This window comes from Anopheles cruzii, chromosome 2 (assembly GCF_943734635.1).
Source record: "Anopheles cruzii chromosome 2, idAnoCruzAS_RS32_06, whole genome shotgun sequence".
Classification (NCBI taxonomy): Eukaryota; Metazoa; Arthropoda; class Insecta; order Diptera; family Culicidae; genus Anopheles; species Anopheles cruzii.
In genome coordinates this window covers 53,898,447-53,911,901 of record NC_069144.1, presented here as the reverse complement: position 1 = coordinate 53,911,901, position 13,455 = coordinate 53,898,447, and the positions used below count along the sequence as shown (strand labels likewise).

The 13,455-nt window shown below is 46.2% G+C and overlaps 2 protein-coding genes across 2 annotated transcripts; one reads left to right on the top strand and one right to left on the bottom strand.

Annotated features, from left to right (window-relative positions):
• The first annotated feature begins 5,501 nt into the window (after positions 1 to 5,501).
• LOC128268193 (homeobox protein B-H1) lies at positions 5,502 to 9,402 on the top strand. The gene is made up of 2 exons (XM_053005227.1): positions 5,502 to 5,961; positions 8,471 to 9,402. The coding sequence occupies exons 1-2, from the start codon at positions 5,502 to 5,504 to the stop codon at positions 9,400 to 9,402; spliced, it is 1,392 nt and encodes a 463-aa protein (XP_052861187.1).
• Positions 9,403 to 9,528: 126 nt separating this feature from the next.
• Positions 9,529 to 12,881, bottom strand: LOC128278035 (alpha-1,3-mannosyl-glycoprotein 2-beta-N-acetylglucosaminyltransferase). Its single transcript, XM_053016670.1, has 5 exons — positions 11,899 to 12,881; positions 11,722 to 11,826; positions 11,393 to 11,483; positions 11,138 to 11,308; positions 9,529 to 11,070 (listed from the first exon to the last, which is right to left on the bottom strand). The coding sequence occupies exons 1-5, from the start codon at positions 12,879 to 12,881 to the stop codon at positions 10,957 to 10,959; spliced, it is 1,464 nt and encodes a 487-aa protein (XP_052872630.1). The 3' UTR covers positions 9,529 to 10,956.
• Positions 12,882 to 13,455: the final 574 nt, after the last annotated feature.

Below are 13,455 nucleotides of genomic sequence, written 5' to 3'. Positions count from 1 at the left end.
CACATTCATTGAATATTAAAAATAAGCGTACATTTGGCACGTACGTACAAGTTGTCTAAAATCAAAATTATGATTGTTTCGCATAAATAATTGTATAATAGCTTCCAATAAAAAGATATTTCTGAGCGTTTGTATTTTTTGAACAAACCCCTGATGTGATTTTAGTTAGTTTCAAGTGATTTTATACAAACTAAACAAAACAACTTTCTATTGCATAAAGAACGGCTTGTAGAAAGAGTGATATCGTCATTCAAAATCCTCTAGTTTGCCAGCAGTGCGACAGTGCAGCCACCACATTCATGCTACAGAGCACCTGACCCAGCTGGTTGTAGGCCGCTGACATGCGAAACCACTTCAAACCCTTCCAGCAACCCGTACGGATGGGATGAGCTCGGGCTAATTATGTTGCAAGCACCGAAACGGAGGCGTATCATAGTTTAGCCTTCATCCCGACATGGCGAAGGATTGTTTCGAATTACTTTCACGCCTCGAACGCCATCCGGTTAGCTCGGTGGGCTTTCCACGTTTTCCCCCGAAACACTCAAATAAATCAGATCGATGAGCGTCCCAGTGGAAGACATTCGTTCGGCCGCAACAGTCTCCGTTTGTTGTGAATCCAACATCCGCGGTCCTCTACGCGGCTCATTAGAGCGCCGGCCAGAAACATGGGTCCGTGTTTTCATTAATGATTTTAATTTTTTCCAGATTGTTTTATCCTCTTGTTTTTTACACCAATCGCAATTCACAACAGATGGTAAAACCCAAAATTTGCTGATCATAACGGGGTAAGGATTTCGAAACGATTGTTCTGCCGAAGGAACAAAAACAGAGATTTAGCAGCATTTCGATGACTTAAAGCAATGGGTCTTTTGGGTCCCATTAAGATTTAATTATTTTGGGTAGTAATCTAAAAAAACAGTACACCATTGACCGCACGTTGTGCTCTGCGCAACCACAATCAGTCAACCCGTCAACAGATTTGAAAAGCAGTAAAGTGAACAGTGAAGATCTCAGTGAGTGATCAGCACGGTACACGATCAATAACGTGACATGGCTTGGGAGAGACAAACTGTTAAGATTTACGATTATCATAAATCAATTAGCAGCAGGCCCAAGACCGAAGCACTGTAGGTGTTGCGTTTCGACCTACAGTCAGGACGTTGAGAGTAATACCACTTAATTTTACGAATCACCCATAACGAACAGAGCCCAATTCCAATGGGTGTGTCGTTACATTAACTGTGCGTCTGGGATGTGCAGTGATTTCAAACGCTCACCAACGCTTACCCTCGACGACTCAGCTTAACATTATGCGCATCACCGTAATAGGAATGGGATAAAAACAGAAAGAAAACCGAAACCTTGCCGCTGAACATTACTCAGCGGCGCTACACAACATCGCGACACTGCCGCAGAACATGCTTTCTCCTGTAGCCGCTCATGTTCTCCAATTACACGGGTTCCAGTTTGACTTGAACCTCCTCGGGAAAGGTTTCATGAATGGGACCGAGGGGACGAACTACGATGCTCGCCGAAACGAAAACCAGAACGGAGGAAAAAAAGATCGTGAGCTGGCGGCAAGATTGTTTTATTTTGACATTTATTTGACGTCGAGAAATACACCGTGGGATGCGTTAAATGGGTGTTTAATTTTTGTTTTCTCAAGACGCAGCTCGATACGCGGATGAATTAATCAGCAATGGAACAGAAGCACGATCGGGTACGGTATATTAGGGAGCGATCCGATGCTCCGGATCGGGGCTGATGGAAAGGTGCAATGGCAAAGTGATCGAAGCCATTAGGCAAGCGTGACAAGTAAATTCATTGCGATCAAGTTTTATACATTTGTCAAGGACATGTTTGTAAAAATTCAATTCAATATAAAATCTAAACTCGTTTGGGACCTCTACGTTCATTTCATTGCGACATTAAACTTCATGCCACTGAACGGTCCATTTCAACAATTTTCTTCCCCATCATCGGGGGGCTAACAATTCTTCTGTCAACGTTCGCCTTGAACGGCCACGACGTTTGATTTTCATTTCTTTTTCTTTCCTTTTCATGATAATTTTAGAAAACAGATTTTCGTCAAGCATTCTCAACAGCACTAATTACGCGGCTGCGACCGGGGTGTTCATAAATGCTCATTTACATAACAGACAGCATCGATCATCGTTTCCCGCCGCGGTCCGTACTTTATCCGATACCGCGCACTGCTCGGCACAGCACTTCGCCCGCCATCAGACACGATCGGGAGGCACCCGAGGCGCCAGATTGTTTTCGAAAAATGCAACCAACCGCACATTTCACACATTCCACGCCTGTCTGCGGTCGACCCGAAAGCCTGGGGCAGCCTGCGAAAATCAACGTAACGGACCATGCTGCTGCTGCTGCTGCTGGAGCCCAAGCTGGGCTGGGCCAGCGGCCAACATATGTCGCCGGACTGAAAATATACGCGAGCCGTTTTTGGGTTTCCTTAATTACTTGCCCAACAAATCATCGGGTGCCAAACGTGGCCCAAGCGCCCCGGACCGAATGACTTGTTTGCGATCATGCGTGATGGCACATTTGGCGAACCCCAAGCAACGATCAAACTCCATTCTAGGGAGAGAGAGAGAGAGTGAGTGAGAGCGAAGTAATTTAAGGATAGGAAAAACAGGAAAAAAATACCGCACCAATGATCCTCGGCAGCGAAGTCCTGATGAGCTACAAATATTTCCATTAGTCCCCAATTTCCAACGGAGCACATTTGTCATCGTTCAAACGTCGGTCGGAAGTAATGCTTCATCGGGGGATGTGGGGTTGCTGACATCATTTCGGGCCCGATCCCGAGCGATCGTAGTTGGACCCGTGGGTTGCTAAGTGACAATTCAGAAGAAGAGATTGATCTCTCCATCGTCATCAAATTCGTAGAAACTAATGAGCTCCTGGGAAGAAGATCCAGCAAAAACGGTGCGATCGAGATCCAAGTTTAAATATCAACACGTGGAGAACCGATATAAAAGATGTTTGAAAAAAAACCTTCCGGAGAACAGCGAAAAGGAAAATTAATGCAACAGAACTCAGTTGTAATGTGCATCCATGTTCGTTGTGCTTTAATTCGTAAGGATACTAATATATAATGCATATCATTCGAAGGATGTCCTTTAATATAGTCCTTTTTAACGTTATCGTTACTATCCTAGTCATCAATTCACTTGTAATCATAGCTAGATAAAATTATAAATATCGATGATAACATCTTCTACGCTAAGGGGAAAATTGCGATAAGTGAATAACCCTTTTTAACCCAAGCACTTTTTAACATTTTGCATTTCGGACGGTCTTTCAAGAGCTGTTTATCTTTTCGTGTTGAACATTGGAAACAACTCTTTTCTTACGCAACTAAGTTACACGATGGTACGGAACTACTACGAGACAGCCCCTAACCAGCCAGTCAACGCAATGCAATCAATTATGCTCCAATTACCGAACAATTAACGCCTCCGGGCGAGCCGATGCGTTTCGGCGCTAATTAATGTGCCGTATGCGACTCTCTCTCTCGAGACGAGAAAAGGATGAAAAATTACGATCACTCACCCTGCAGGCAGGCACCGGAAAACTGAATGCCCCAACCGAATGGGATGACACACAGCCACACGAAAGGAGTGCTCCCCGCGAAGGTGAAGCAAAAGATGGGCAAAACTTTGTTTGGAATTAAAAATAAATCTTGCGGTTCATTTATCTTCCCCCCCTCAGTTCCTACAGGAAATGGAACACATCGCACGCACGGCAAAGGGGAGCATACCGTGTCCGGAGGGGATCCGGGGTTGGGGTTTTCGTTTTTCCTTTTTTTTCCCCGGTAGCGACATGTCTTTCGATCCTCGTTTGGCAGGTTCTTCGACGGAGCGCCTCGCGCGGGGGCAGGATATTGGAAAATTGTTCGAATAATTTGTCTTTCTTCGGTTACGCCGAGCCCAAGGCGTTGACATCCGATCATTTGCCAGGGAAACACTGTGTCTGTGTCTGTCTGTCTACTGCCGCCGCCGCCACCGCCGTCACGATGGGTGACAAATTTATGCACCTTCCTGAACCCGGCCGCCATTTTTGCTAATTCGATCGAATGCGCAATTTGGGATCTTTTGCGTACGGGCCAGAAGCAGCAGCTCGATGTTTTATTTTCGTGGTGTTATAACGTTCCAAACTCAAACGCACTTAACATTCCTTTGCAATCTCTATATTAACTTGAGACTAAGTAAACATTTGTACAAATTCGTTCAAAAAGAATTCATTTATGTTCTATCAATAATATAAAATATGTTGAGATCTCACAATAAAATGGGAGAGGGATATTGATGTACTAAATATCAGGAAAGTCGAGAAGATTAGAGAAAAAAACCTTTTGTTTTAATCTCCAACTTCCTGGCGATGATTTAGAAGTGTGTGACCATTTTTAAAGTATGGTTTCGTCCCTTACAATCGGACTCATAAAGTCAAATAAAGCAGTTCCATCGGACAACCTCGAATGGCGGTCAGTGATTAAACGTCGCTAAAATCCAAACTTTCCAAATTGATTGCCATCCACTGCACTCTAACTAAACGAATCAATGCGGAATCATCTCATCCAGTGGTGTACAGACCATCGGCCATTTATTTGGACACCTCCGAGTAAATATCGCCGCAATAAGCTCGAACAGATGAGACACTAACGATGAAATGATGCGTCGATAATGGGTTTCGCCGCCGAACGACGCCGGCACCGATTAAGACGTAGCCGAGAGTGACTCCAGTAGAAGCCCTCCCTAGACCCCAGAGGGGCTTCCCTTTCCCTCCCCTGCTTCCCCTGTACCACATGTGGTAAGGAACTTCATCGGCGTTCCGCTTCATTTAAATCGCCCCACGAAGGACGGAAGCGCCGTGCCGAGGATTCTGGGCCTTCGCCGGGTCGATCGGACGAACCGTTCGCCATCGCAAGCGTGTGGCCGGCCTGCCGGTAATTAGCTGATGATTTATTAGTTCTGCTTGTTCGGCAACGAAGAAGACGACGGCGGCGGCGCAGCATCGGTCGGGAGTCGACAGATCGGACGATCATCCGGATCGCAGATCGCGTCGACCACGCCCCGTTTTTGTCGGGGTTTCATCTCCTGGTCCTGTTCGATCCCGGAGGAACCCAGGGTGGGCGTAGACACTCGACGGCAGCACACGTTTTCCCGGGTCGTGATCGTGCCGTGATCGTGCCGTGTGACACTTTTCCGACCGTCAGTCGATCGTGGAAAACGCGTCCAAGTGGTTCTGTTTTTGGAAGACTGTTTTCCGATGGAAATAGCTCTTCACTGTTAGATGGTGATTTGAAACAGTCCTAAGGAGCTACTTGTTTGGTTTGGCCAACTCAATCCCGGTGCGATTAAGGGCGCCTAAGTGCATCGAATCAAGTGTCTGTAAAAATCACTACAGAAAATTGTTTTGAAATCCATCCTCTGTGAATTGTGTGTGTGTGCGCGAGAGAGAGTGAGAATAATATTATGAACGTTCCTGACCACGGGAGCTCGACGACACCAGTGACCGCTTCCGCGCCGGCAAACATGGCCACCGCAACACTAGCTTCCACGGCGAACACGTCCGCCATTGGTAGCTGCGCGACCAATCGCGGAAAAACCAGTTTCTCCATCGAGCACCTGTTGGCCAGGCCGGATCGCTCGAGTGCATCCGGGAGCTGTTATGCGGGATTCGTGGATCCGTTCGCCCCCAGGGCCAACCCAGTGGCTCCTGCGGCGGCACCCGCGATTTATCAAACCGTCCTCCACCCGTCGGTGGTCGGTGGCGGATTCGAACGCGCAGATGAATCCTCCGGTGCGAACGGGATCGCGTTTGACGATCGGCCCGTAGCGCACCGATCCGGTTCTTCGTCGCCCAACTCCAGCTGCAACGAGGACACGATGGACAACTGCTCCGAGGTCGCATCGGAAGGCAGCACCGGCACCGGTGAGTCGCACTAGGGGTCAATGGGAAATGCCACTTAGATTAGGAAAAAACGGATCTTTGTCTTTGGCTCATTTAGCCGTAGTTTTGTTACGTTTTATGTGCCTCAGTTAATCCTTTATTCGAGTATGATCGGCTGTAGATAGAGTTGGACAAAAAATTGTTCTCCATTGAGTTACTCTCATTTTTCGTTAGCTGCCGTTGCTTTAAATGGTGTTTTAAAGATTTTTTTTTTCTTATAAAACTAGAACTTCAGTTATACGCAATATACACTCTGTCAACTTTCTATAGCCGCACCCACGTTTTCAACGTATCTTCCAAACCGTCTTTCCGATTCAACTTCTGTTTTTGGGACTTTTTTAAGTAGGCAAAATTATGAATAAAACCATTTGGTTGGATTGAAGTTTTATGATTTCTAGCTTTTTATCGACCAAATACGATATAGGCACTGTCAACTTTCTATAGCCGCACTTTGAGTTTTGCTTCCGAGAATATTTTTCATAGCGAGTTTTGCAAGTGAATTACTTAAATATGTCAAAAGGAAGTGTTCTAAGTGGAAAAGAAAAAGGATTGATAGAGGCATATAGGCTGGAGGGTGTTGCTATTCGAGAAATGGCTCGAAGAATAAAGAGATCCAATAAAGTGATCGGTAGTTAGTTGAAGGATCCTAAACGGTATGCAACTGTGCAATGTACTCTGAAACAAATCAAGATGTCGATGAGAACCAACTGGAACATTGTTAAATTGGCGTCAAATTCGACAATATCGCTATCAAAAATCAAATCTACACTGGATCTGCCAGTGAGCAGGGAAGTTTTTCGCAAGGTTTTGCAAAACAGCCCGAATATAACTCGAGCAAAAATGATCAAGGCACCAAATCCAAGCCTACTACACCAATAAAAACGTGTAGAATTTGCTAAACTGAACATGGAACGTCGGTGGGACATGGTATGTTTGGGTTTTCTTCTGCTTTTTGAAGAGCATATTTTGCATCAAAAGAACCAATTCCGTTTTCTGTTTTTTTTATTGTAGGTGATCTTTTCTGATGAAAAGAAGTTTAATTTGGATGGGCCCGACGGTTTTACAGGCTACTGGCGAGATTTACGCAAAGATCCGGAGTACTTCTCCACCCGTGAACTTTAAAGGAGGATCTCTGATGGTGTGGCTTGGGTTTTGCTCTGCGGGCAACCTCAATCTGGCTTTTACATCTTGTAAAATGGCCTCTAACGATTACATCTAGATTCTAGAAGATGGTCTGATCCCGTTTACAGCTGCAACCGCCGAAAAAATTGGTTTTTCAACAAGATAATGCTAGCATTCACACCAGTTCGATAACTCGAACATGGTTTGCTACCCATAAAATCGATTTGCTTGGGTGGCCAGTGCGAAGTCCGGATCTAAATTCAGTTGAAAATGTCTGGGAATAATGGTTAGACAAATTTATGCGGATAGGAAGCAATACAGCTCTATTAATGAGCTTAAAGCATCCATTTTGGAAGCTTGGAAACATATGGACCGAAAAATATTGAAAAACCTGGTTAACAGTATGACAAACAAAATTTTCCAAGTCATTCAGCGATCAGGAAAGCCAACTGACTATTAATCCTCATAATAAATGCTGAGACTTGAAAAAAATCCACGCATATTGATCATTTTATTAGGTGCGGCTATAGAAAGTTGACAGTGCCTATATCGTATTTGGTCGATAAAAAGCTAGAAATCATAAAACTTCAATCCAACCAAATGGTTTTATTCATAATTTTGCCTACTTAAAAAAGTCCCAAAAACAGAAGTTGAATCGGAAAGACGGTTTGGAAGATACGGTAAAAACGTGGGTGCGGCTATAGAAAGTTGACAGAGTGTACGTATACGCAAAGCTATGATCCGATTCTCGATTTGATTCGAGCTGCGGATTCGATGTCAAATTTTAAACTTCCAGTTCCTAACGTAGTCTATTGTCTGAGTAGTAGCCTGAATCGTGATCACAGATTCTTTAAATTCTTTATTCTCTTCTAAATTCTTTATTTCACTTCTAAAATAAAATCGGCCCGCGGCCTAAGCTTTAAACTTCTACACCGCTCCTCCTCATCCACTCTGGTGGAAAACCATTTAGCCGGTGATCTTAATGGCGGAGTGTCCTCACCTGTACCATCCGGAACACTAAAATATGTTCATTGCGTCAGCACCGTGCGGTACAAAGCGCACAACTAGCTAACCTGTCACACACTCGCTCATCAATCACCCACGAAATAAGCATTTAATCGTTTTCTAATTGCCTCGAAATGCGCCTCTTAATTGTGGCCGCACTCGGCGTGGAAAAAGCAAAACCGGCGGTATGATTGATTTTTCCTACCACGGGACGGTGGGGACACTTGGCCATCTTCGGGTTGTCGTCTTCCTTTTAAAAATAGTAACCCGACCCGAGCAGACAACTAGCCTTTGCATCTGCGGGGAAATTGCTCTACAGACTACTCTCTTAACGGCTGTTACGGATCTTTTGCATCCACAGGAGCAGCGGCAGCTGACGATCGGAAGAAGCGTCCCCGGACCGCATTTTCGGCGGCCCAGATCAAAGCCCTCGAAACGGAGTTCGAGCGGGGCAAGTATCTGTCCGTCGCCAAGCGGACCGCACTCGCCAAGCAGCTCCACCTCACCGAGACGCAGATAAAGATCTGGTTCCAGAACCGGCGCACCAAGTGGAAGCGCAAGTATACGGCCGACGTAGAGTCACTGGCTTCGCACTACTACACTCAGCTCGGTATCGGTAGCTTTGCCCGGCCGATGGTTGTGGGCGACCGATTGTGGCTGTTCAGTCAAAGCCCGAACGGTCCCACACCGGTGCAATCGATGCTGCTGAACGGTCCCGGTCCAAGTGCGGGACCACCCTCCACCGCCCATCACCTGTCTACGGTGCGATCCTACGCCACGGGGCTAACAAACGTCAGCCCGGCAGTTGCTTTTGGGAGTCCCCGTTCCATCGCTCCGGCCCCCGGTGGTGCTGCGTCGTCCTCGGCCGGTTATCTGCATAAACTGTCACCTGCTTCACAACCTCGAATGCCGACATCGCTCGGGCTGCGGCCACTGCTTGGGGCTGGTGAGTACGTAGAGGCAGCTTACTATGGTCCGGACGGACCACGGTTTAGTGCCGTTCCGCAGCATCTCCTCAATCCACTGCCGACGGATGGCGCCCCAGCAACTGGTGGTGGGTCCGGAATCGCCGATCTAGAGCGTGCCTTCGGTAACCCGAGTAGCCTGATTGAGAGCCTCACCACCGGCTACGCAGACCCGGGCGGACCACGGGTCCAAGGTCCAGAGCAGACCGATTTCATCAACAACAACAACAACAACAACAATGAATGCAGTAGCAAGCAGCCCAGCGTCGTACAAGACGATTCATCCAGCGAGATTGACTGCGAGGAGCTTGAAGACGGAGCCCCAGTTTAGGGCCGGGTTTAGGGCAGAAAATCGAAGCTTTGTGAATTACCAATAAAACCGAGAAAATACAGTAACACATGCGCTAGTTTATTTACATCGTGCTTTTGTTGTACACTGTTTACTTAAGCTTATCGTATCCTTTTTGGAACTCGCTCGCACCCACCAAAAAGGGTTTAGTTTCTCTTTTAAGCACGTTTAGCGTAAAACGAGATGTTCAAGTAATTTTTCACAGTCTGCTCTCTCTGGCTAATTTTTTTCTCATATCTTTCTTAGCGTTTATCATCCAACGATTATGTCGCGATTGGCCTTCGAGTTGAGTTTTGGTAAAAATGGCATTTTTATTTTTTATTTTACAACCATTACTAGCGCGAAGTGATGCATTTTCCGTTGCACGCATTGGTGAGCAACATTTCGTGGTATTACAAGTCAGTTACTCTACACCTGGCCGATGCTTTTCTTGCCGTACCGTGTGCAAAACGTAGAGCAGTAACTTATTGCTTGTTGTATGTTTTTTTGTTTATGTTTGTTGTTATGGGTTTTGTTTTTAAATCTCTGTAAGATTTTATTTTGCGAAATCAAGTACCTTTTTCTTCACATTTAGCCGCTCTGAAATCACTGCGACTGTTAGCTCCTATACCACGGATTGACTAGCTTCTGCACATCCTTGTCACGAACGGATGTTTGTGTTTCTCATATGCTTTCTTATAAACCTATTGTGGGTTAGATTGCATAGCTAACCGAACGTTAACGTTACCGAAGAAAGGAAAATTACATATCCCCGGTGAACTTTGAGCCACCCAATAAAATACGAATCAGATGCAAAGTCCTTTGTCGCTTAGAAAATCCTACTTTAAATTTGAAAAGAACCGGACCGGATTGATAACTTTTAGTATCCATCCCGATTTTTATCGGTGAGCTTTTCAGTTTCTATTCAAGAGCCACAGGTGCCGCCGGAACAAAAAATTCTCATACAAATTAATTTAATTAAAATAAAGCGTTCAACTTCAACCAGCTAAAACGGAACCGGCACTGTAAAACCAACTTCTTTTTTCATTTCTCTTCGGCTGTGCAACAGTAGATGCCCGAAGAAAGATTTGTTGGCTTGATAGTAATACTGTGCCGATTTCATATATAACTGTAACCGTAATGTGCAATACGTTAGGAATGAATTGTGGTTCGTTTGGTGGTTTTGAGTTCCGTTACGAAACCCATATTGATTGTAAGTTTCACATTGGCGAGTTGATGTGTGGATGTGGTGTGTCTGTGTAAGATTGAGTGTATGTGGTTGATCTGTGGAATAATAAAACTGAGAATCTTTGTTGTACACGAAAAAGAATAACAATAACATAATGAACAGTTGGCACAGCACCGAACTCTCCTTTTGAAATGCAAAGTTTGTCAGTTTCTCTCCCACCGACCGTTCGGGTGTACCTTCTTCCGAGTGCCGCCAGTCGCGAAAGCACGCCATTCGCCTTACCACCAGCGATACTTCCGGAAAAAATTGTTCAACAGGAGAGTTACAATGTGTTGCCGCTAGGGCAGCGCTGGCCGCGGAGCGCTGTGTTAACTCCAGGTGAGATCGTATCCCTTCCAGTTGGCATTCGGTGCTAGGTAGACGCGCTGGCCGTTGTAGAAGAATGACACAATGCCTCTGTAAGCCGTCCGCGGTACGCCGCTCTGTAATGGAGCAAAAAACGAACTTCCGCTCACGATTTTCGTTCCCACCGTTTCGCAGGCTACGTACCTTAAAGTCATCCATAAGCCCAAGGCTCTTGGTGGCCCTTTTGTACTGCTCTTTGGTGTGGTACGCAATGCGAACAGGTTCCCGTGTCATTACCATGCCCCTCTTTAGTTCGTCCAACGTTACCACCGTACTCTGGTAGATCGTTCGCAGGAACGCGTTGTCGTACACGGACTGTGTCGATAAGCGTAAATGATAGAAGCAAACCCGTCGTTAGCTGCGGTCTGTTTGTGTGTTAAAAGGACGCCAGGCACATACCTTCGATAAATAGGTGAGATTGGACTTGGTGAAGCTCACGAACTCTTCGCTGAGTTTGATGTACTTTAAATGCTTATCGAAGAAGAGCCCGCTGTAAAAGAAATAATGTTAAGATATAAGTTTCTAACAAATCTTATGGGGTCAATATGAACAATGCACTTTATACAACAAACGAATTAATAGTACTTGAAATAATTGTGTTTAAATGTGTACAGTTAATAAATCCATCAGAAAGCCATCTTTATGTTAAAATGATGGATAATGCAATGAAAATGTTTTTTTGATAACGAATTAACGATTTTCTTACAGTCGACTAATCAAACACTTACTTGGACACACCAATTTTTCCGAAAGTTCTCGTGCGTGGCAGTTCTGGACGAATGCAGGCACGCTCCTTGCGCTGCTCGGGCTGCCGTATCCAATCGTCCCAGAAGCTAAAACGACACAGCGCACATTAGACACAACATCTAAAAGAAACATCTACCGACTTCCGGAGAACCACTCACGCCTTCGGCCACTTCGGAGCCAACTCGTCCCATAGATCTTTGGTCAACATCCAGCCGAGTCCGGGGAAAAAATCCGATCGATACAGTAGATCGTGCGCGGTGCTGTCGATGAGTCCCTCTTTGCCATTGTCATTCCACGCCGATACGCACCACAGCGACTGGTCTCGCTTCAGCACGGGGTAGGTGCCGAGAAAGTACTCGTAAAAGTCAGGCGCTACACTGAGATCGTCTTCCACGATGATGACAGAATCGAAACCCTGCCCGAACACTGTCCGCAAGGCCCAACCGTAATGGCGCGAAATTTTGTAGTAACCTTTATATTTTTTCTCCTTCGGCGGCACAGGAATATCGGATTGGTCCGGTTGCTGTATCAGCGTCACCTCGTCTTTATACGCAAGAATCGTGTTGCGTGTCGCCTCGTCATCGCAGTCCTGGGACACAATGATCGGAAACTGGTCCGGACTCGGTCGATAACGTATCAGATCGTCCAAACACTTGTTCACGGATATTCGATTACATGCAAATACCAGCACCGGAGTTACTGGAAAAGCCGGATCGTTGTTGAGATAACGCTGCTGGAACTTGCTGAGAACTCGTTCAGCTTCCGGTCGCGTGTCTGTGTCCGGTGGAAGTGCCGGTGCCCCCAGCAGCTCATTAATACCGGTGTCCTCACCAGTATCGCCAGCCCGTGGTATACTTTCCTGCGGCGGTTGCGACGACGTTTCTGGTGCTATCGCCACGGACTGCAGCACGCTGAGCTCCTTTTGTTCTTGCCGTCGCAAAATGCCAATAATGTCCCGGTACAGGTTCTGTCGGTTGTCGGAGAATGTTTTCAAATTCTCTTCGAACGACTGCACATTCTCCATCATCCGGCTGGCACGCCTCGGTTCCGGTACGCGCACGGTGCGCATGAACGCGATGTAAGTCATTAGCACCCAAAGAACGAGCACTCCAGCCAAAAGCAACGTTTTGCGAGGTCTCATTACGCTAGCACGCAACGAACGGCAAGCACAATGGGCCGATTACAGCAGCGGCTGGATCGAGAGAGATAACTCGATCTGGTTCACCAATTAGTGAGGGCTTCAGGGCTGTGCAATGTAATGCAAATGTTCGCGTTCCCACGTTCGCGGTCGCCTCACGGAATGATTGCAACTACTTTGCACCGTGGTGTCGGGTACACGTACCCTACCTCACATGCCCCACGCTCACGTATTATCACTTACTGCAACCACCGGTAGCACCGTTCAAGCAGCCTTTAGTTCGTTCTCCCCAAGTGATAAGCCTGATATGCCCCTGTGCCATGTCGATTCCATTGATCGTCTATGAAATGCATCAACGAACCACTCGCTGGCCTCAGCGATCAGCGATAAATCTCCTATTTTTGCCTGATTAGCGTAGTTTTCCTATTTTTACAGCGATCAAAACACCAACCGAAGAGTACTTCACCCGTTTGTCGTGCAATCTGTACGAATATTGTACGTGGAAAGCTACGCTAGTTTGTTTACATGCTGTCAGGTTGACGTTCAAAAGGCTTGTTAGCTCTGATGATGTAGATCC

Bases quoted from the DNA above. Each gene is read 5' to 3' on its own strand.
- LOC128268193 (XM_053005227.1), top strand. From the start codon at position 5,502: ATGAACGTTCCTGACCACGGGAGCTCGACGACACCAGTGACCGCTTCC. The intron at 5,962-8,470 runs GTGAGTCGCACT...CATCCACAGGAG, and splicing joins GGAAGGCAGCACCGGCACCG to CAGCGGCAGCTGACGATCGG.
- LOC128278035 (XM_053016670.1), bottom strand. From the start codon at position 12,881: ATGAGACCTCGCAAAACGTTGCTTTTGGCTGGAGTGCTCGTTCTTTGG. The intron at 11,827-11,898 runs GTGAGTGGTTCT...GTGTCGTTTTAG, and splicing joins GCTCCGAAGTGGCCGAAGGC to CTTCTGGGACGATTGGATAC. The intron at 11,309-11,392 runs GTATGTGCCTGG...TTATCGACACAG, and splicing joins ATCTCACCTATTTATCGAAG to TCCGTGTACGACAACGCGTT.